At 47.0% G+C, this 22,104-nt stretch overlaps 1 protein-coding gene and 2 long non-coding RNA genes across 6 annotated transcripts in view; 2 read left to right on the top strand and 1 right to left on the bottom strand.

Moving 5' to 3' along the window:
- The window catches only part of LOC105074082 (saoe class I histocompatibility antigen, A alpha chain), a 68,739-nt gene that overhangs the window by 46,375 nt on the left and 260 nt on the right, over positions 1-22,104 (bottom strand). Inside the window, exons 2-8 of one of the 4 annotated variants that reach the window (XR_012501024.1) lie at positions 21,628-21,897; positions 21,153-21,428; positions 20,228-20,538; positions 20,033-20,146; positions 19,580-19,612; positions 19,389-19,436; positions 18,798-19,224 (exon numbers count right to left, since the gene is read on the bottom strand). Coding sequence is in view for 2 of the 4 variants with exons in the window: in XM_074348337.1 (XP_074204438.1) it covers positions 19,315-19,436; positions 19,580-19,612; positions 20,033-20,146; positions 20,263-20,538; positions 21,153-21,428; positions 21,628-21,897 (1,091 nt within the window). In the remaining 2 variants the exon portion in view is untranslated. Of the gene's footprint in view, positions 1-18,797; positions 19,437-19,579; positions 19,613-20,029; positions 20,147-20,227; positions 20,539-21,152; positions 21,429-21,627; positions 21,898-22,104 lie in introns of those variants that run through there. The other 3 variants (XR_012501025.1, XM_074348337.1, XM_074348338.1) reach the window with 3 other exon arrangements.
- LOC141574220 (uncharacterized) lies at positions 7,435-12,279 on the top strand. Its single transcript, XR_012501020.1, has 3 exons — positions 7,435-7,655; positions 8,685-8,957; positions 12,156-12,279. It is a non-coding gene; the product is annotated as an uncharacterized LOC141574220 (long non-coding RNA).
- Positions 15,913-19,090, top strand: LOC141574225 (uncharacterized). Its single transcript, XR_012501038.1, has 2 exons — positions 15,913-16,519; positions 16,837-19,090. It is a non-coding gene; the product is annotated as an uncharacterized LOC141574225 (long non-coding RNA).

The raw sequence follows: 22,104 nt of genomic DNA, 5'->3' as shown, positions 1-22,104 counted from the left end.
ATGCCATGAAACTAGAAATCAACAACAGAGAAACAAAGGAGAAAAAAAAAAGAAAGCATAGAGATTAAACAATATGCTATTAAAAAACCAATGGGTCAATGAGGAAATCAAAGCTGAAATTAAAAAATACCTTGAGACAAATCAAAATGAAAGCACAACCACCCAAAATTTATGGGACACAGCAAAGGCAGTGCTAAGAGGTAAGTTTATAGCGATACAGGCCTTCCTCAAAAAAGAACAATCTCAAATAAACAATTTAACCCACCAGCTGAGAGACGTAGAAAAAGAAGAACAAAAAACCCCAAAAGGCAACAGAAGGAAGGAAATTATAAAGATTAGGGAGGAAATAAATAAAATAGAGATTTAAAAAAAAATAGAAAAAATCAACCAAACCAAAAGCTGGTTTTTTGAAAAAGTAAGTAAAATTGACAAACCTCTGGCCGAACTCACAAGAAGAAAAAAGAGAGAGCACAAATTAGCAAAATAAGAAAGGAAAATGGAGAAATTACAACAAATAAAATAGAAATACAGAATATCATACGAGAATATTATGAAAAACTATATGGAACCAAACTGGATAATCTAGAAGAGATGGACAAGTTTCTGGAAACATACTGTCCACCAAGACTGAATCAAGAAGAAACTGACCACTTGAACAAACTGATCACTAGAAATGAAATCAAAATAGCAATAAGAAACATCCCTACAAATAAAAGTCCAGGACCAGACGGCTTCACTGCGGAATCCTATCAAACATACGAAGAACTCATACCAGTCCTTCTCAAACTCTTCCAGAAGATTGAAAAGGAGGGAATACTCCCAAACTCATTCTATGAAGCCACCATCACCCTGATACCAAAAGCAGGCAAAGACACTACAAAAAAAGAGAATTATAGGCCAATATCACTGATGAACATAGATGCCAAAATCCTCACCAAAATATTAGCAAATAGAATTCAACAACACTTAAAAAAGATTATACATCATGACCAAGTGGGGTTCATCCCAGGGACATAAGGGTGGTTCAACATATGCAAATCAATCAATGTAATACATCACATCAACAAGAGAAAGGACAAAAACCACATGATCATCTCAATAGATGCAGAAAAAGCGTTTGATAAAATTCAACACCCATATATGATAAAAACTCTCACCAAAGTGGGCATAGAGGGAACATAACTCAACATAATAAAAGCTATATATGACAAACCTACAGCCAGCATAGTACTCAAAGGTGAAAAACTCAAAAAAGTTTCCCACTAAAATCTGGGACAAGACAAGGATACGCACTATCACCACTCCTATTCAACATAGTCTTGGAAGACCTAGCCACAGCAATCAGACAAAAGAGAGAAATAAAAAGGATCCAAACTGGAAAGGAAGAGGTAAAAGTATCACTATATGCTGATGACATATTACTGTATATAGAAAACCCTAAAAGATCCACACAAAACCTACTAGAGCTGATTGAAGAATTCAGCAAGGTAGCAGGTTACAAGATTAACATTCAAAAATCAGCTGCATTTCTTTACACTAACGATGAATCAACAGAAAAAGAAAGTAAAGAAACAATCCCCTTTAAAATAGCACCCAAAGTAAAAAAATACCTAGGAATAAATCTAACCAGGGAGGTGGAAGAATTATACACAGAAAACTATAAACCATTGATGAAGGAAATTAAAGAAGACTTTAAAAAATGGAAAGATATCCCATGCTCTTGGATTGGAAGAATCAATATTGTTAAAATGGTCACACTGCCCAAGGCAAACTACAGATTTAATGCAATCTCTATTAAATTACCGAGGACATATTTCACAGAACTAGAACAAATCATAATAAAATTTATATGGAACCATCAAAGACCTAGAATTGCCAAAGCATTACTGAAGAGAAAGAAAGAGGCTGGAGGAATAACTCTCCCAGACTTCAGACAATACTATAGAGCTACAGTCATCAAGACAGCATGGTATTGGTACAAAAACAGACATATAGACCAATGGAACAGAATAGGGAGCCCAGAAATGAACCCAAACTTTTGGTCAACTAATCTTCGACAAAGGAGGCAAGAATATACAATGGAACAAAGACAGTCTCTTGAGCAAATGGTGTTGGGAAAACTGGACAGCAGCATGTAAAACAATGAAGCTAGAACACTCCCTTACACCATACACAAAAATAAACTCAAAATGAATCAAAGACTTAAACATAAAACAAGGTACAATAAACCACCTAGAGGAAAATACAGGCAAAACCTTATCTGACATACATCTCAAAAGTTTTCTCCTAGAACAGTCTACTCAAGCAATAGAAATAAAAGCAAGAAGAAACAAATGGGACCTAATGAAACTTATAAGCTTCTGCACAGCAAAGGGAACCATAAGTAAAACAAAAAGACAACCTACGGAATGGGAAAAAATTCTTGCAAATGAAAGCAACAAAGGCTTGATCTCCAGAATATATAAGCAGCTCATTCGACTTAATAAGAAAAAAATAAACAACCCAATCCAAAAATGGGCAGAAGACCTAAACAAGCAATTCTCCAAGGAAGAAATACAAATGATAAATAGGTACGTGAAAAAATGCTCAATATCACTAATTATCAGAGAAATGCAAATCAAAACTACGATGAGATATCACCTCACACCAGTCAGAATGGCCGTCATTCAAAAATCCACAAATGACAAATGCTGGAGAGGCTGTGGAGAAAGGGGAACCCTCCTACACTGCTGGTGGGAATGCAGTTTGGTGCAGCCACTATGGAAAACAGTGTGGAGATTCCTCAAAAGACTAGGAATAGACTTACCATATGACCCAGGAATCCCGCTCCTGGGCTTATATCCAGAAGGAACCCTAGTTCAAAATGACACCTGCACCCCAATGTTCATAGCAGCACTATTTACAATAACCAAGACATGGAAACAGCCTAAATGTCCATCAACAGATGACTGGATAAAGAAGTGGTGGTATATTTATGCAATGGAATGCTACTCAGCCATAAAAACCGACAACATAACGCCATTTGCAGCAACATGGATGTTACCGGAGAATGTCATTCTAGGTGAAGTAAGCCAGAAAGAGAAAGAAAAATACCATATGAGATCACTCATATGTGGAATCTAAACAAAACAAAACATAAATACAAAACAGAAACAGACTCATAGACAGAATACAAACTTGTGGTCACCAAGGGGGCGGGGGGTGGGAAGGGACGGGCTGGGATTTCAAAATGTAGAATAGATAAACAAGATTATACTATACAGCACAGGGAAGTATATACAAGGTCTTGTGTTAGCTCACAGTGAAAAAAAAATGTGACAATGAATATATGTATATTCATGTATAACTGAAAAATAGTGCTCTACACTGGAATTGGACACAACATTGTAAAATGACTATAACTCAATAAAAAAGTGTTTAAAAATAAAAAATAAAATAAATTTAATTTAAAAAATTTAAAATATGAAGAAGAAGGAGTGGGGAGGGAGTGGAGGGGATTGAGGAGGGAGGAGGAAGTGAGAGACAACCCTCTCAGGAGGTGGGAGACTGAGCTGACTCAGGACATGGCATCTGAGAGGGCAGGGTGGGGGCCACTGAGCTCTGTGCTCATCAGCTTAGAGAGAGAAAGTTCCAGCCCTTGGGCAGCAGCAGAAGGATGTGTAGTAAACTGAAGGAAAATGCAGTTATCGCTGGCATGAGAATTATAGTTCATTTTTCTTTGTCATTGATCATTTTAACATTTATACTCTGTTTTACAGTGCATATACATTATATTATATATTATACATTCCATATATACATCATAATCAGGATTTAAAAACTTTGTTAAATTTTTAAAAGGGAAGGCAGATGGAGAGAAAAAGACAAGAGCAAGAGCAGGGGGTGCAGAGCTGGAGCTAAGCAGGATCTCTCCCTTTTTTGGGATGTGGTCATTTATTAGTATATTATAAACTCTTTGGTACTTCTAGCAAATTTTTTTTGTATTTCATGTGGCACTTTTAGCTATATCCATGGACAGATTTGTCCATACAATCCAACCAGTCTTTTCCAGCAATGGAATTTCTGTGGCAGAAGAGCTTAGTCAAAAGGTGATGGGTCTGGAGTAGAGGATCAGAATGTGCATCCTGACACATGAGCTGAAGACGAATGTCAAGTGTTTCACAAGTGTAAGGGATTTTAATGTCATTTGCTTTTTGAAAACATTATTTATGAGCACAAAAGAGAATTCAAAAGATACTCAAGAGTATACAAAAGTAAGTAAGTCATATTGTTTCCCTTATCCCCCGGTCACTCAAGTCCTCTACTCAGAAACCATTGCAGTTAGTAATTTCTCATTTTTCTTCCCAGAAAAATATATTTACGCGTTACTGTATACTGTTATCTGAGTAAAAGCTCTGGACATGGACAGAGAGAAATTATTTGCAAATTCACATATCTGATACAAGACCTGTTTTAGAACATACATAGAACTCTTAAACTCAGCAATATGAAAGCAAACAACAATCTAAAAGTGGAGAAAAGTCTGATAAACATTTCATCATAGAAGATTTATCAGTGGAAATGGGTATGAAATGATGGTCCACATCATGTTGTCAGGATATGTAAATAAAAACAACAGTGATGCACCATCACACCTATGAGAACAGCTGGAATCCAGGAACAGGAGATGCCAAGCGCTGAGCAGGACGTGGAGCCGCAGAAGCCCCCGGCACTGCTGCAGGAATGTGAAGCAGCGCGGCCACTGCAGGGACGGGCAGCAGTTTCTTATAAACCTAGGCACAGATTCACCGTCCAACTTGCTGATCACTCCAGTACTGTTTCAACTCATTTGAAAACATATATTTGCACAAAACCCTGCACAGCAGTGTTTATAGCAGAGCACCGCTCAAGTGTGGGCTGCACTTAGTGGCTTTCTTCTAAAGACTACAGTGTGAAAAGTGGGGAAGGAAAAGTAAAAATTCAGAAGGAGAAACCAGGAAATGTACCGTAGCCAGGTGACGAGGTGAACTTGTTAGTGATAATCAAGTGGAGAGTACACAGCCTCGATGTGTGGAAAATGTCACTTCATCTCTGTGGTCTTTGTCCCCCAAACCCTTTGCCCCAGTCAATGAAGTCAAATGAGAGACAGCCTACAACATCCCTGAGCAGTGCTCCCCAAACGTCAAGGTCATCAAAACCGGGGGAAGCCTGCCACAGCCCGAGAAGTCTGAAGGAGACAGGATTGGGACTCAGTGCAGTGTGATTTTGATAGGATCCTGGATCAGAAAAAAGGAAAATTAATGAAATCTTGATAAATTTTAGAATTTAGTAATAATGTATCAATATTGCTTCATTAGCTGTGACAAATGTATGAGTGGTATAAGATGTTCCCACAGGGAAACTGAGTGTGGGATATACAGTAACTCAGTACTAATTTTGTTACTTTTTTGTAAACCTCAAACTATACTAAAAATCAAAAAATTTTTATATTTCCCAGAAGTGAAGAGGCAGTGGAAGAACTGATCAACTATTGAGTTTTTCAGGTTGTTTTCATCAGTGAGGTTGTGAAAGGGGTATTGAGGAGAAAAGATGGGAACCTTAGACTCAGGGCAGGGTTCCGGGGCTCTCCTCTCCTCCACTCCCTGCTCCACCCCCAGCCCGAACCCAGAACTACTCAGAAAGCATCTTCATGTCCCATCTCTGACTGAGACCACAGCCCCTCTGCTTCCAGGAGTGTGCTGAATAGGAGAGAGCAGAGTCGTGGCGCCCTCGTGTGGCCACAGGGATGATGGCAGGAGGCCCTAGCTCCCTTTTTAGTCATTATTTTGACTATTTCAAGTTTTTGTACTTGCATATAAATCGTAGAACAAGCGGCTAAGTTTCTTAAAAGATACTGTCAGAGTTAGCATTTAGGATTCCGAATTGAATTGCTTTCAATGTATAGATTGATTTTGGGAGAACTGGGGCCTTAACAATTTTGACTGTGCCAATCAGTGAACAGAGTTTATCCCCATTTGTTTAGTTTTTCTTTACTTTGTCTCAGGCGCACTACGTAGACTTCAGGGTTCAAATCTGGCACGCTCTCTTTAAAATGATGCCTAAGTATTTTATTTTGATGCTATTATGAATGGAATTTTAAATTATTCATTTTCTTAATGTTACATTACTGGTACATAGCAACTCAATTGACCTTGTAGCCTGCAGTCTCCTTTTATTTACCTGCTAATTTTAGAAGCTTTTTGGGGGAAATTTCTATGCACACAATCATGTCATCTGCAAACAAATTCTTTTTATATTTATGTCTCTTTTATTGCTTTTCCTTGATCAATGCTCTGGCTAGGATCTCTAGTACAATAGAAACATACTAGATGTTTAGTAGAAATGGTAATTGTTGGCATCTTTACCTTTTTCCTTACATTAAGTAGAAAGTATCCAGTCTTTCACCATAAAGTATGATGTCAATTCTAGCTTTTCCATAAATGTCATTCATCAAATTAAACAAGTGGGCTTTTACTCCCAGTGTGCTGAGAGATTTGATACATTAATATGATACATTATATTGATTTCTATATATTCATCCAAAGGTGCCTCCTGAGATAAATCATTCTTGCTCCTAACATGTTGGCTTCCACTTGCTGATGTTCCTTAAGGATTCATGAGCGACATTGATTTGAAGTTACTTTTTTTTGACTTCTTTATCTGGTTTTGGTATCAGGGTATTACTAACCTCATAAAACAATTTGGAAAGCGTTTCTTCCTCCTGCATTTTCTCCAAGAGTTTGTATAGGACTGGTGTTCATACTTCAATGTTGGATAGAATTCGCCAGCTCCATCAGAGCCTGGAATTTTCTTTGTGGAATTAAAAAAAAATTATGTATTTAATTTCTTTAATTCATAAGAGATTAATTAGTTTTCCTATTTGTTCTTAATTCAGTTCAGTATATGATGTCTTTAAAGAAATGGTTCATTTTCATACTCATTATCTAATTTATTTGCTTAAATTGTTTGTAAGAGTCTCTTATTATTCGTTTAAAGTGATAAATCTCCCTCTAATACTGCTTTTGAAGCATCCCACAAATTTTTATTTCATTTTCATTGAGTTAAAAAGATTTCTAATTTCTCTTCTGATTTCTTCTTTAAGCCAGGATTATCCATGAGTTTAAATTGTGTTTGTTAATTTCTGAATGTTAAGAAGTTTCCAAACTTCCTTTGTCCTTCATTCTCACTGTTTACTATTAGAAGTTCTTGAATTTATAGGTTTCAAAACACGGCACAACTATTATTTCCAAAAATCTTCAGGACACGAACAATAAGAAAAATGAAAAGGCAAACAAACATGTTTTTCAGAAGTTGTGCAATACAGGGTAATGATAAACTGATGATTTTCCTAACTCTCAGAGTGACAAAGGTACAGTCCAGGCACGCTGTGGCCCAGACTGCCTTTGGACTCAGTCTGCGACATCAGCCCTGCCCTGGTCTCCGGCTTGCCTGCCCAGCTGGCACATTTTGGAATTGCAGCCCCACAGTCGCGTGAGCCAAGTTTTAAATGTATTTTTATCTATATATGTACGTGTGTCTTGGGGCTCTGCTTCTCTGACGCACAGTGTCTAATACAGGACTGTTACAGGCACTAACAACAAGAGCTAAACCCTTGCAGTTTTCAAGGAATTTCTAAGGTAGGTGGTGGCTGTGCAATCACGTGACACCCACTGGCCAGGAAAGCACGTGAGCAGAAGAAACTCTCCTTGCTGGGGGTGGGGGGGGGTGGGGGGAATGTTGGGGGTGAAGTGAACCATCCCTGAGGAAGTAGCGTTTCAGCAGAGATGAAGGGGCAAGACCAGAGGTTAGGGCAGGTCGCTGGGGTGGAATGTGCTAGATGAAGGAAGAACAAGGGATCAAAAGTCCTGGCAGGAAAGGACAGATTTGAGACCAGGGTGGCCGGGACGAGGACAGCTGCAGGCTGTGCCTTCTATCCGGGGGCTCCCTCCCTCCACCTGCTCCACCTCCACACTCAGCACGCGGACCCACCGGCTGACTTCACAAGCCCTAGGATTACAAAATAGTAGGACCCGGAGGCCCTGGGCCTTCTAGTCTAATGGCTTTGTTCTGGAGATACTGAAGCTGAAGCCACAGAGGGAAGTGACCTCCCCAGGAAGCGGAGGGTGTGGCAGGGATGGAACTCCCCGACTCTGAGGCCAGTGGGCTTTCCACAAGACAACAGAGGTGATCTGGGGGAGGGGACTTTGTGGGGAGAGTGGGGGAACCACCGGGGGTGAGAGGCAGGAGACCTGGGGGAGAGTCCTACTTTCAGGCAAATGACACCTCCGTCTCTGCCATGAGAACGTTTCCCAAACTCCTCTACTCCTCATCCTCTGCTTCTTCAAGCCCTGCTCAAGAACGACTTCCTTCTGGAACATTTTCTTATGGAGGTGTCGAACTAACATTTCCACTGTTTTTCTCCAAATACTCTCAGTGCCTATTCAGTGTGGGATTTGAATTCACTTGTGAGGTTGTGGTACAGTTGTTTTCCCATCATTGTGTGTTTGTGCCCTGTCTCTCCTATTACACACACACACACACACACACACACACACACACGCAGGACATACACTCATTTCTCACACATTGGGAAGGGGTCTCACTCAATGAATAGTGGAGCTTACTTAGAATCCACTGATGGTAACCCCAGGTCACACTCTCTGCAGCATTTCTGTGTGGCTGTGTCTGACCAGCTCCAGGAGTCCCTGCCTTAGTGCTTTTGATTCACGGATGACAACTCTTCATCCCCATGACAGTGAGGAGGTGAAGGCAAAGCCTTGAGTTCAGTGGTTGATGCAGGAGCCAAGTTACTGTGATGAAAAGACCAGAATCTTCACGAGTCAGATGAAGATTTTCCAATAAATCTGAAAAAGTGCAACAATACTACAACCAAACCATACAGCGTGGTCTGAACAAACATCACCTGGTGCAGAAAGCAGGTGGGTGCCTGGGAGAACAGGGGAAGCAGTGCTCATCACCTCACCCCAGGTTTCAGGTGCAGGAGGTCCTTTGGACAAGTGTTCCAGTAGCACAGGGGTGGCAGGTGTATGTGCACAAGTCATCACTTGAGAGTGAAAGTGGGGTTCTGTGAGCCATTAATTAATTAATCATTAACCCAGCAATTTCATTAGATCACGGATACATGCCTCGCATATAATTAGGGGGCTCTGGACGTGGGAAAACAGACCGTTGTAACCTAGTGCTTGTCCTGAAAAAGCTTGCTATTAATATGGGGCGGCACCCATACTTCTGGGGACGCCTCATTGACACTTTGATGTACATGCAGTGATGTCATAGATCAGAACTATCTTTAGGCGGAGAAGCAGAGAAATCGTTTACTCAAGTTCACAGGCATGACACCGCAGTGGTTGGGAGAGTTTAGTGAATGAGGTGGATTTTGAATGATTTGTGTATGACTGTGTGATTAATGCATAATATTCGTGCTGATGAAGGACAAAGAGGAAAAACTGTTTCAAGGAGTCAGGAGTTAGTGTGCGCCAGGGTGGGGGAAATTGGACACCGTGAGTTCAGAAGATATGTTGTCATTTAATAATTTCTAGTTAATGTCTCTTGAGTGTTTAGCATTACTGAAAGTTTGTGAAAGGCTTTGAGTGTTCAGTGAAGGCATCAAGCAGTGAGAAGTACAACTCAGGGTAAATAACGAGACTGTTCACGTTTTATCAGTTGAACATTTTAGGAGCATGAATTCAACAAAGGTTTACCAGATGGTCACATTCCAGGCACCCACGTAGTCCTGCCTTCTAAGGGCTCACGGTGTAAGAGGAGGGAGTGGCACACTGATGCTGGTAAAGTGCGTAAGGGTTGGACTAAGAGCTTGAGCGGGGACTGTGGGCGCCCCCTGGCGGGTGTGGTGAACCAGGCTGGGGCAGTTCCAGAATTATTTGTATTTGATTCTGAAATTCATTCAGCAGCTTTCTCAGCAGAAGTTCGGTGCTTGTTAGTTTTGAGTTGTTTGCATCTCCAGCACCTCAAGGATTGAGCATGGTGCCCACTCTTATGTTCATTCTGTGCCCTGTGACTCTGTTCTCAGGAAGTTGTAGTCAGAATCTGAGACATTGGCAGAGAAGAGACCTGTGGGGTCATCACCTAACCCTCCATTTACAGAAGATACAGAGAACCACAGAAGTTAAATAACTTTCTTAAATGACACAGTTCACGGCAAATCCCAAATCTGTAAGTCCCCATCCAATGCTTTTTCAATACATCCTGGAATGGAGTGTTACCCACTCCCCAGTGCAGAGCTGACAGCAAATAAACTAGATCAGAGTCAGGGACAGTTTATCTTAAAGAGGGAAACCAAATATATGTGCTTTTTACGCCAAGTGATTCTGACACTGTCTGCCTGAGTTAGCACAGACCCCACACATGAAGGGCTCGGTCCCCCAAGACTGGCCCCACTACAGATGCCAGTTCCGCTCCATGTTGTCACCTGGGCTTCTGACCAACTGGTTATAAATCAGGGGTTCCCATGGCCTCCTGCTCTGGTTTGACAATTTGCTAGGATGGTTCACAGAACTGAACAAAGAGTTTCCTGACTAGATTATTGGTTTATTACAAAAAGGTACAACTCAGGAAGTGCCAGGGGAAGGATGCATAGGGCATGGATTGCGGGGCTGTAGAGCTTCCGTCCCATCTGCGTGTCACCCTCCTAGCACCTCGATGTACCCCCAGTACTGAAGCTCTCTGAACTCTGTTCTCTCTGTGGAGGCTTCATTACATAGACCTGGTTGATTAAACCATTGGCCACTGTGACTGAGCTCAGTCCCAGCCATTCCTCCTTCCGGGAGTTGGTGATGAGGATGAAAGTTCCAACCTTCCAATCCCAAAGTTGTTTCCCTGGGCAACCAGCCCCCATCCTGTGGTTATCAGTTTGTTGACATAAACTCAGGTGGGGTTGTGAGGGGCTTGTGATGAAGGACAGGTGCATTCTTCTTTACACTCAGACCGGTTCCAGGAATTAGGACAACAGACTGCATGCTATAAAGAGACGCTTCTGTCTCCTTACTGCTCTGGAGCTGTTTCAGGAACTGGGAACAAAAACCACGTATTATAATAAGAGATGCTCTGCTGTGCTCAAGGTTTAGGAGGTTACAAAGGCTGTAAGGGCTCTGTGCTGGGGACCCTGGATGAACACCCAAACATATCCTTCTTACTGTGTCACAGTGTCACAGTCTAGAATGTGAACGTCCCCTAAGTAGAAGCCAAGAGAATAGGAGTGGGGAGGGGCAGGGACCATGGATGGAGAGGCCTCGGAGGCCCGCCTGCCTGACTGACACTGCCTGGGCCTGTTCACCTATGACTGTGAGTTCTGGGAGGACGGCAGGAGCACGGGGCACTGGCTGTGATGGTGACGACTCCCTGAGCCTGGATACGGACTCTCGGCAGCACCCCGCAGTCTCCTTCATGGCCGCCGCACAAAAATGGGAGGCCAGGGGGATCTTCATAGAGAAAATGTATTTGAGGAGTGCGTCGTGTGGCTGCGGAGAGACTTGGAGCACGGAGGGGAGAGTGTGAACCACACTGGGAATGACCTCCCATGGCCCACCCAGTCCTCCCCCAGCACCCAGCCTTGGCCAGTTCTCTCTCCACAGTGCTGGGGGCTCCCCAGAGCCCATCAAGTCAAGGGGACTCGGACATGCCCTGTGGGATGGATGGGGCCAGGGGGTGAGGACACCTCATCCATCTCAGTCTCCTGGGTGGGGCCACCTCACCCACTCTTCGTGTGCCCCTCTGGGGTGAAACCACTGCCAGGAGAGCACAGGGTTAGTTCCCAGGCTCTCAGAGGTTTATATTCACATCACAGGCCACTTCTCACTAGAAACCAGGCAGCTGGGAGTGTCTAAAAAATTTTATCTAGAAACATGGACTAATGGGCTTGATAACAGGGAGGAATCTTGGAAGAGGCTCCTATCCTGGAGAAGAATGTTGAACAGACTTCAACGTCCTCATCTTGGCTTAGCTTAGTGCTGGTTCCCTTCCCCCCATGCCGGGAGGACCCGCACTGCCTCGCGCTGCTTTGTAGCCAAAACTTCAAGAGATATCGCATCTTTGTCTCTGGAGTTGATGCGGCTGAACAGGCCCTTCCCTGAGTCCCCCCTGCTTTGTCTACCACGCAGCCTCCGGACCCGCCTGACTCACATCCCAGCCTAATAGGGCTGTTACCCTGAGGTGCTGGGCCCTGGGCTTCTACCCTGCGGAGATCTCACTGACCTGGCAGCGTGATGGGGAGGACCAGGCCCAGGACATGGAGCTCGTGGAGACCAGGCCTACATGGGACTGGATCTTCCAGAAGTGGGCAGCCCTGGTGGTGCCTCCTGGAGAGGAGCAGAGATCCACGTGCCACGTGCAGCACGAGGGGCTTCAGGAGCCCCTCACCCTGAGATGGGGTGAGGAGGGAGATGGGGGTGGAGCTTCTTCTCAGGGAAGTACCAGCCCACTAGAGACTTTAGCGGGATCATGTTCAGATGTGAGGCCAGAGCCCCTCACTCTCCTTTCCTCCTTATACTGATCCTCCCAGCCCAATATCCCCATCAAGGGCACATTTGCAGGCCAGGTTCTCCTTGGAGCTGTCATCAGTGGGGTTTTGTTTGCAGGAGTTTAGATTATTGGAACTTTGCTCGCAAGAAATGTGACCTAGAACAACAGAAACCAGATGAAGAAGAGAACCTTGGATTTATTGTTCTGACCTAAGGGTCTCTTACCCCAAGGGGTGGAATTGCAACTCCTGTCCCTGTGACTCCTGCAGCCAGTGTGCAGACCCCTGCTGTGCAGCAAATCCTGGGGGGACCCTGCCTGGTGGGAGGGCCAGTGGGGAAGCTGCAGGTGTGCTGGGAGCCTGGAGACCTGTTGACCTTCCAGAGCCCAAATCCAGGTCAGGCCAGGGCACGTGGCTGCCTCTGGACACAGGACCCTGATCTGAGGTCAGGTCCCCGGACACTCTCTGAGCATTCCAGGAGCAGGGCCACGTGAGGCCTAGAAAATACCCGATGCCTGGGGAATGGGTCTCTCTCTAGTGGGACAAAAATCCTCCAGCAGGATCCTAAATTTTTTATAAAGATGAAGTAGGAGTAAGCTGGGCCCTGAACTGAATTGGCAAAAGTGGAGGGAGAGGATAATGTACATGTGTGTCTGTCTGTGTGGGTTAACGTGGGTATAGAAATGTATGTGGAACTTGAGTGTGGAGGTTGGTGTATATGTGTGTATGTATATAAGCATGTGTGGCTCTTTATATGTGTATGTCCATGTTCGTGGTGTGTGAGTGTGCGTTGCACTGACACTTCCTCATCCTTAGGACCACCCTGGCCTCCCTGTGTTGCCCCTCCCACCACAGGGGACAGAAAAGTCCAAGCAGCTCTCTCTCTGCATCTAAGAAGAGGCTCAGGTGATGTGTGTTGAGGAAATGGGTCCTTATCATCTTGGAAAAATGTATCAGGAGCTAAATCCATGGACTTTCTTTTTTTCCAGGATTCTTCATTAATAAAAGGATCAGATACTGTTTTAAGGAATTAACATGAATTAAATCATTTAAACCTCATAAGAGCCCTCTGAGATAGGGACAGCTATCAACCCCATTTTACAGACAGGAAACTAAGGCCTCTGAGAGGCTGACTGACTCTCAGTTGGCTGAGCCATGACTCTAAGGAAATAGTCTGAACACTGAGCCCAAGTGTGTCCCCGCTCTGTTACGCTGACTCTCTGCACTATTCACCTGCCTCACTGAGGGTCACCTCCTTTGGGGGCTCTGACAGACTCCCTTCCCCTCCAGGCTCTGAGGCTGGCCTGGAGTCTGCTGTGTTTCTCACACCCCCTACAGGTGAGCCCATGGGGTTGAGGTGACAGAAGAGTTGGTTGTTCATTGGCTGATGGTGTGTGTTTGCTGGAGGTGGTGGGAAGGGAGGGTCACACCGGGCTGTGGGGCATCAGCGGTGTTTGGATCTGGGCTGTGGGGCATCAGCGGTGTTTGGATCCAGGCTGTGAGCTGGACGATCCAGATGCTGAAGGAGAGACCAGCAGGGATCAGGCAGAGTTTACTCCTCACTGTGTTATCTCACAGCCCGAAAGCACAGCCCCTAGTGCCCCTGAGAGTCACAGGGGTGGTCACTCCTCTCCTTCCCATCCCTGCTGCCCTGACTGCTCTCCTTTCCACTGACTCCCTGGTACCATCTGGTCCAAGGTGACACCACAGCCCTGCTCCCAGCATGTCCTCCCTCCCTGCCTGCCGCTCCCTGCTGGGCTCCTGGATGGAGGGAGAGGAGAACAACTCAGACAGAGAGAGAGCCTGACATGTGTGCTGGTAAAGGGAAAGCGGGGGGTGTGTCCTCAAGAAAGGGAAGGGCTGCCTTGGGGAAGAGGCCTGAGCGGCTCCCTGTGGGCTGTCAGACTGGTGGCCTCTGTCTCTTGCTGGCTGTGGGTCGGGCGCTACCTCAGCTCCTCACCACGTGGGCCTTTCCAGCGCAGCGGCTGGCTGCGCCAGAGCTTGGGAGCAGTGCGGACAGTAGCGGTCAGCTAGCAGGATGGGGTCACACTCTCCTAGGATCTGATCACAGGGGTGACATCCCCATTGTCACATTCTGTTGGTTAGATGCAAGTCCCAGGTCCCACCCACACTCCTGAGGGGGAGATTCCACAAAGTGTGACTCCCAGGGGACAGGGATCGTTGGGTGCCACCTCAGAGTCTGTCTGCACAGGGACGTCCCAGGTCAGAGACAGCAGTAACACCAGGCAGCGAGGCCTCTGCCCTGGACGTGTTCATACACGGGCCGCACTTCACTGAACACTCACTGTCACTGCGGGTCCACGTTGGACAAGATGACCTGCAGGACTGAGCTGTGTTCACAAAGCTCCATCCTGGATACAAGCACCAAAGTTTCCTTTGGAAGGTTACTCTCCCGTTCTGTGTGAACCTGAGAGACGGTCCTCTCTGAATATTTCCCTTTGATTTTCAGGTCTCCTACATATTAGGAAAGATCTATCACTAAATTTGACCATATATTTCTCTCCTTGTCATCCTGCCAGCAGATCCTGGGCTCCCACTCTTCCTTCCAGCTTGCTTTCATAAAGGATCCCACAGATTCCGTTCAGGTGATTCTTTGTTGGTGTTGTAAGCAGACAGGGTACAGGGTCTCCAGAGGAAATGAGGAAGGTACAGCTTTTTGACTTAAGAGAGGCATTTGAGGACTAAGCCATTCTGTGATCTAAGCCTGGTCACATGCTTGCCCTTGAACTGGTCTCAGTAATAATGATCTTAAGGGAACAGAAGGAGTGACTGATCCCAGGCAAGAGAAATAACAACAGCTTAAATAATAAACCAGGTAATAAAGACCCCAGTTCCAATATTAAGTTCTGGACAATATGATGACCCAGATGTGTAATTTTAAATTTTGATCTTAAGGGAAAGAAGTTTTCACTGCCTTTGCTTTCTCTGGTTGTTCTTTTAACATGGTCTTAGCTACCTTGGGTCATGCCAACAAGGGCAGGAGGCCAGGGACAGTAGAGAAGGCAGGTCAAGGGACCTGGATGCCTGGACAGCCTCGTGGTGCAGAGTCACCCGAGCAGCCCTGGAACTGCCTGCCTACCTGTCACGGAGACACAGACAAGCTTCCATCCTGTTAGACCACTGCTATTTGCGTTTCTGGGGCACACACTGAGTTAATCCATATGGAGAGAACACGACTTCCCACAGGTGTGTGGCCATGGTGGTCTCTTCTGGAGATGAGCAGAGATTTATTCACAGTGTCACCCCTGTGGGTTCCTGGGACATTATTGTAGTTGGAGAAGAGAGAGCTGGGCCCCAGGGGGCAGCACAGGGAGATTGGAGACTGTTACCCTCCTCATGTTTCTACATGGGGTCTGACCTAGGGGAGTGTGTGGGTCACCGGGTGTTAGGTTTGGCAGCCTTCATTTCTTCACTTGCTTCCTGTCCTTTTTACAGACAGTTCCCTCAACATTCCAGCTGGGATGAGAATCACTGCTGGTGTCTCTTCCTCCTCATCCTGTCTGATGGCAGAGGGTGTGGGGGCTGAGATCTACAGGAGAAATTCCTCAAGTAGGAAAAGAAGGCAGGGTCATTGTCATTGGTTTCCATGGGAAATGTCTGCTGCCCTAGCCTGGCCTGGACAGCTAGCCTGAGTCAACTGACCCCAGGTCTCTCGTGTCTCCTCCCCCAGTGATTCCAAAATACACAGCCCAGCACCTGCCCTGTTCTATTTGTTACATACAAGTCATTAGGTCCAGTTTGAATTTCAAAAGCATATATTACGCATGGGCGTGATACCAGAGGAGGGAACACTGGGGACCAACTTAGAGTCTGCCAACCACAGGGTGACTTTGGAAACCATCTGACGTCATGGCCTCTCACGGGGCTGAGGCTAGGAGTGAGGAGACTGGAATAAATAAAGAGATCAAGTTCACAGGATTTGGTGCTCAGTCCACAGCAATCTGGATCGAAACTATGTTCTCGAAAACCTGTCCAGGCTTCCAGGTAATTTGGGATTAAAAGAGCGAATTGTGTAGATAGAAACTCAAAGGTAGGAAATGAAAAGAAAGGCAGCAGTGCTGAGTCAGCACTGTCTCACTGTCATTGGCTGTGACACTTCCAGTTTCTGCAAGAACCTCAGGGATGAATCAAGTGCTTGTGTGAGGGGGATCCCCAACCTTTAAGTCTCTGAGGAGGATGTTTACCTCTGTCATTATCCCCAAGATACAAGATTGTCTTTAATGTTCTGTCTTGGCTGAGCTGGGGAGGCTTTTTCAGGGGCTTCTACTTGGCTTTTCTCACTAAAAGCTTTTATCCCAAAGGTCAAAGAACCAACATGAGGATTCTGGCCAACTCTGCATATGTCTCCTCCAAAGACATATTTGGAAACTGGGGAGATTCCCACCAAGTGGATGTGTGGAGACAGAGAACCCACTGAGGTATGGGTGGACCTAAGACAGGACTTGAGTTATGTCCTCCTGTTCCCCAAATGCTTCTCCTCTAACGGGGGTTCATGCTGGTACTGTGGTTCCCAGATATCATTGTCAAAATGGACTTTATCCAACAGACATAAAGGGACCTAGATCTTCCCTTTTGTCAATGAATGAAAATCTAAAAAATAGCCATTGGTACGTACACGGAATGACGTGGGGAATTCCTACCGCACACAGTTGCCATGTATTGCAGGGTATTTGCTTAGGGGACCTCGGCTCCCTTCAGCCAGTGAGTCCTGGGTCTGAGAATTGGCTCAGGTCTGGAAACTGGATAACGGATGGTAACTTTCTCTTAGGCAGCTCATCTCAGCCTAAAATTTAGTTATTCCTATCTATTAATTATCATGCTAAGCAACTCTTGTTGGCTGTCCACCCACCTTGCCCCTAGAAACACCACAATCTACGAAGCATTTCCATAAAGTCCTTGCAGTCAGACTTTCCTGCTTCCATTGTGACATTGCTGGTTTTAGGGATTTAGTCCTTGTTTCTGTCTTGCTGTCACCTGTCTGACTTTCTGGGACCTTATTATCCCTGTTGCTGCTGTAATATTAGCTCCTAGAGTCAGTCCCCGCCTGCAAAGGGCAGACACACTGAGGTCACTGCTCTGCTCACTTGCTCAGTCCTTATTGCCTGAGAAACAGTTTCCCTTGGAAGGCAGACACCTGGGTTTTTCCAGTTTTATTCTGTGCTAGCACGTCCACTTCCCTGAGCTGTTTCACGTGTTTCTGGTCAATCAGCACGGTGGTTCTGGCATCTCTGCTTCATTTGATGTGTGGCCAGAACTTTCTGTTAGAACAGCTTTGAGATATAAATGAGCCATCTCATTCAACCATTGGAAAGAATTGATTACAACATATTCACAGAGAGGTGTGATCATACACACAATAAATTTTGTAACATTTTTATCCCCCATGCCATTTTTCCATCTCACAAGTGGTGATCTCCTGCCCACCCCACAGCCACCTGTCTCCACAGCACACACAGTGATCTTTGTATCTTCAGAAAAAAAGATCCTATGCTTATGGGTCTCCCTATTCCAACCTGCTGTGAATCTGCATTACATCTGTGGTATAAACTGTCAGTTCGGAGTGGAGCCAGCACTAGGATTACTAGATCTAAGGGCAGAGAGAGGGAGCGGCTGCAGAGAAGACAGAAATCCAGCAAGAATTAAATGAAGATGGGAAACTTTTGGGTCCCTCTTCTTTGCTAATTCTAGAATCTAGTTCCTTAAAAAAGATGGGAGAAAGATGCAAAGAAGAATCAGGCCAGAGCTGCATAATGTTGAGAATTTCCTTCTTGACACCACTGCGATCCTGTGTGCAGGGTTCCATTGGAATCGTGGGGACAATGACAAGCAAAAATGACTCCTCCTGATGTCAGAGATGGGAGACACCCAGAGCAGAATTAGGCCAGAATTCTACACATGAAAGAGAACATCATAATTTTAAAAATCCTAAAAGGGCAAAATATGAAACACACAAAAAAAGACAGGGGCTGAGGGCTGGACTTTCTCCTGAGCCTAGGGTGACATGGTCACAGGAAGCCCTCGCTGTCAATGTCCTCCAGACAGGACAAGGCCCAGGTGACTTCTGAGTCTCTGTGATCACAGGTCTTGGTGGGACCAGGTTCTACTGAAGTTACAGGGACACAGGAACAGAGAAGATGACCCATCCCAGTAGTGACCCCTTCACAGCCCACAAGGAACTGAGCACTGACTGGGCACAGTTCTGCCACACTCCCTGCTCACAGCCTTCTGTCCGCCCTGCAACAGGCTCAGTACAACAAACACGCAGGTTCTGGAAGGTTCTCAGTGCTTCCATTTATTTCCTCTCAAATTTTAGGAATCTTCACCTTTATTATTTCATCAACAGCTCATGGCAACAATTACAAGAAAAAAATTCACATAGGTTTATTTTCATTAGGAAAGTAAGACATTATTACTCAGTGCAACACAAAATTAAGACAGGGATGGAGACGGCCCAGCCCTGCTTCTGCTGGAAAAGAAAAGTCAACCAGGGAAGAGAACACAGGTCAGGGTGGGGAGGGGTGTGGGGGGCAGGGGTGGGCCAGTCTCCCCACCTCCTCACATTATGCTAATAGGAGCACAGACACATTCAGGTGCAGATGCAGAAACAGGAGTCAGGGGATCTGAAGTCACAAAGTGGGACGTGAACACATCTTGCATCACTCAGTCCCTCACAAGGCAGCTGTCTCACACTGTGAAAGAAAAGAATCATGAACCAATTCAGGTCAGTCATGGAAGTGCTGACATTCTCAACAGCCCCCCACATGCTCAAAGTGTCCCACTCAGAGAATCCCCACACCCAGGGCATCCCCTCTGCCCCAACCCCTCTCCCAGTCTAGGCCCTCCAGGGTCTCACCTCTGGGATCCGTGAGAGACACATCTGAGCCCTGGGCACTGTCACTGCCTGGGGGAGAACAAAACCAGGACGTGGTCAGAACCCACAGTAGAGAAACTAGAGAAGGAACTTTCAGGGGCGTGAGCTCCCCCCATGGCCTCCTGACTCCACCATCACAAGGGTCTCAGGAACCACACTCACGCCATACTTACTTGCAGCCTGAGCGTAGCTCCCTCCTTTTTCACCTGTCAGAAGAAAACATTTTGTGAGAGTCCAGGGAGAAGACTGAGTTGTTAGAGGACCCCCTTGTCCTGGACCACAAAGAACTTTCCAGAACTGTGACCAAAAATCTAGGCCAGGAAAAGGAACATGAAGGAAGGAGATGTTTGGGGACTGGACCAACTACTTTCTTGAGGTCTGTCCTCAATGGGGGTCTATCCATCTGACCTTTGACTGCTGGGAATCTGATCCCCAACTGGAATTAACAAGCTGAAAATTCATCTTTCATTTTCATAAGTGCTTTACAAAGTGTTAGCACTCAGCTCCAGACTGGCAAGCATGTGTCTGTGAATATTACCTCCCAGTAACGAGGCAGCCAAACTTCTACTGGGCTTGACACCCCCCAGGTTAGACAAGAAACATCCAATTCCCCCTCCCTTCCCTACCTGAACGCCTCTTCCTCCAGATCACAACTCCCACCACCACAGCTGCAGTGACCACAAAGAGAACCAGGCCAACAATGATGACCATGATGGGGATGGTGGGCTGAGGAGATGGCTCTGCAAAGAGAAGGGAAGGGACCCTGACCTCAGGCTTGAGTCCTGGCCTTGCTGAAGGTCTTCAGAAGGGCTTCTGTTTACCTGAGAAGAAGCTCCACCCCCGTGTCCCTCCTCACCCCATCTCAGGGTGAGGGGCTCCTCAAGCCCCTCGTGCTGCACGTGGCACGTGTATCTCTGCTCCTCTCCAGGAGGCACCACCAGGGCCGCCCACTTCTGGAAGGTCCCGTCCCCCGCAGGCCTGGTTTCCACGAGCTCCATGTCCTGTGCCTGGTCCTCCCCATCACGCTGCCAGGTCAGTGAGATCTCCGCAGGGTAGAAGCCCAGGGCCCAGCACCTCAGGGTGGCCTTATGGTCAGAGGTGGGGTGATGGGTCACATGGGTCCTTGGAGGGTCTGAGGAAGAAGAATCAGAAAATTCTCACTCTGGGTTACCTCCATGGGCCACTGACGCAGCATCAGGTGACCATCCTGAGACTGGACAGGATGATGGGTTTGAAAAGAAGCACAAACCCGGGACACCAGCCTGCACCTGGATGTCTGGGAGTATCTCCTAGTCCTTGGAATGTTTAAGAATCAGAATGAAAGACAAGACAGGAGGCTCCAGGTCTGAAAGAGGGTGAATGCAGAGTCCTGTTTACAATGGTGGAGGATGAATATCTCACAAAAGCTGGGTCAGGATCCAAACAGGGCCTCGGGCTGAGAACAGGCCTGAGAGAGAAGGTCCTGGTTCACAAGATGGCGGCCGGGGTCAAAGGGCACCGCGGGTCAGTTATTTCAGGGACGGTCTCCCCCTCTTTATCCTAAAGAGCCTGGATTTCCTAACTGTGCTTTAGAGAAGTCGGGCCCCTGGCAAGTCACTCTCCTGTACAGAACGTGGGGACCTGGGCGGACCCCTCCCTCTGCAGCAGGAAGCCGGGGCGGTTTCCCGCGGGGTCCCTCCTCCTCTCCTCGTGGGATCCGAGCTGCAGCCCGAGGGGAGGCCGTGGAGGCCCCGCGGCCCCTCGTACCTGCGCGCTGCAGCGTCTCCTTCCCGTTCTCCAGGTATCTGCCGAGCCACTCCACACACGTGCCCTCCAGGTAGTTCCTCAGTTGCTCCGCCGTACCGGCCGCCTCCCACTTGCGCTGGGTGATCTGAGCCGCCGCGTCCGCCGCGGTCCAGGAGCGCAGGTCCTCGTTCAGGGCGATGTAATCCTTGCCGTCGTAGGCATCCTGGCTGTACCCGCGGAGGAGACGTCCGTCCGGCCCCACGTCGCAGCCGTACATGCTCTGGACGGTGTGAGACCCTGACCCCGCCCCGCCCCCCACAGTGATTAAACCTAAACTGAAAATGAAACCGGGTCAAAGTTCCCGCCGGCTCTTCCCGGGTCGAGGGCCGGGCGGGTCCCACAATGTCGGGGTGACCCTCGGACCCAGAGACTCGGAGACCCCGGCCCGTCCCTGGGGAGGGGGGTCGTGAGCTGGACCCGGGCTCGCGTCGCTCACCGGCCTCGCTCTGGTTGTAGTAGCCGCGCAGGGTGTTCAGGTCCACTCGGTATGTCTGTGCGTGGCCCTTGGCTTTCCGTGTCTCCCCTTCCCAGTACTCCGGCCCCTCCTGCTCCACCCACCGCGCCCGCGGCTCCATCCTCGGATTCGGGGCGTCGCTGTCGAACCGCACGAACTGCGTGTCGTCCACGTAGCCGACTTCCGTGTACCAGGGCTCCCCGCGTTCGGGCCGAGACACCCCAATTTCGAAATATCTCATGGAGTGGTAGCCTGTGGGCGGGGATGGGTGAGACCCGGCCCGACCCTCCCAACCCCTTGGGTCCCGGGTCCGAGGTGATGGGCGGGGAGGAGGGCGCGTCTGAGACGGAAAAGGGGCGGCGGGTGGAGAAGTGTCGGGATCAGATGGGAGAGAAGAGGGGGGCGGGAAGCAAGGGAGCGAGGACCCGGGACCCGGCTGGGGTGATGGGTCTGGGCGGG

This window comes from Camelus bactrianus, chromosome 20 (genome assembly GCF_048773025.1).
Source record: "Camelus bactrianus isolate YW-2024 breed Bactrian camel chromosome 20, ASM4877302v1, whole genome shotgun sequence".
Lineage (NCBI taxonomy): Eukaryota > Metazoa > Chordata > Mammalia > Artiodactyla > Camelidae > Camelus > Camelus bactrianus.
This window is presented reverse-complemented; position numbering and strand designations above follow the sequence as displayed.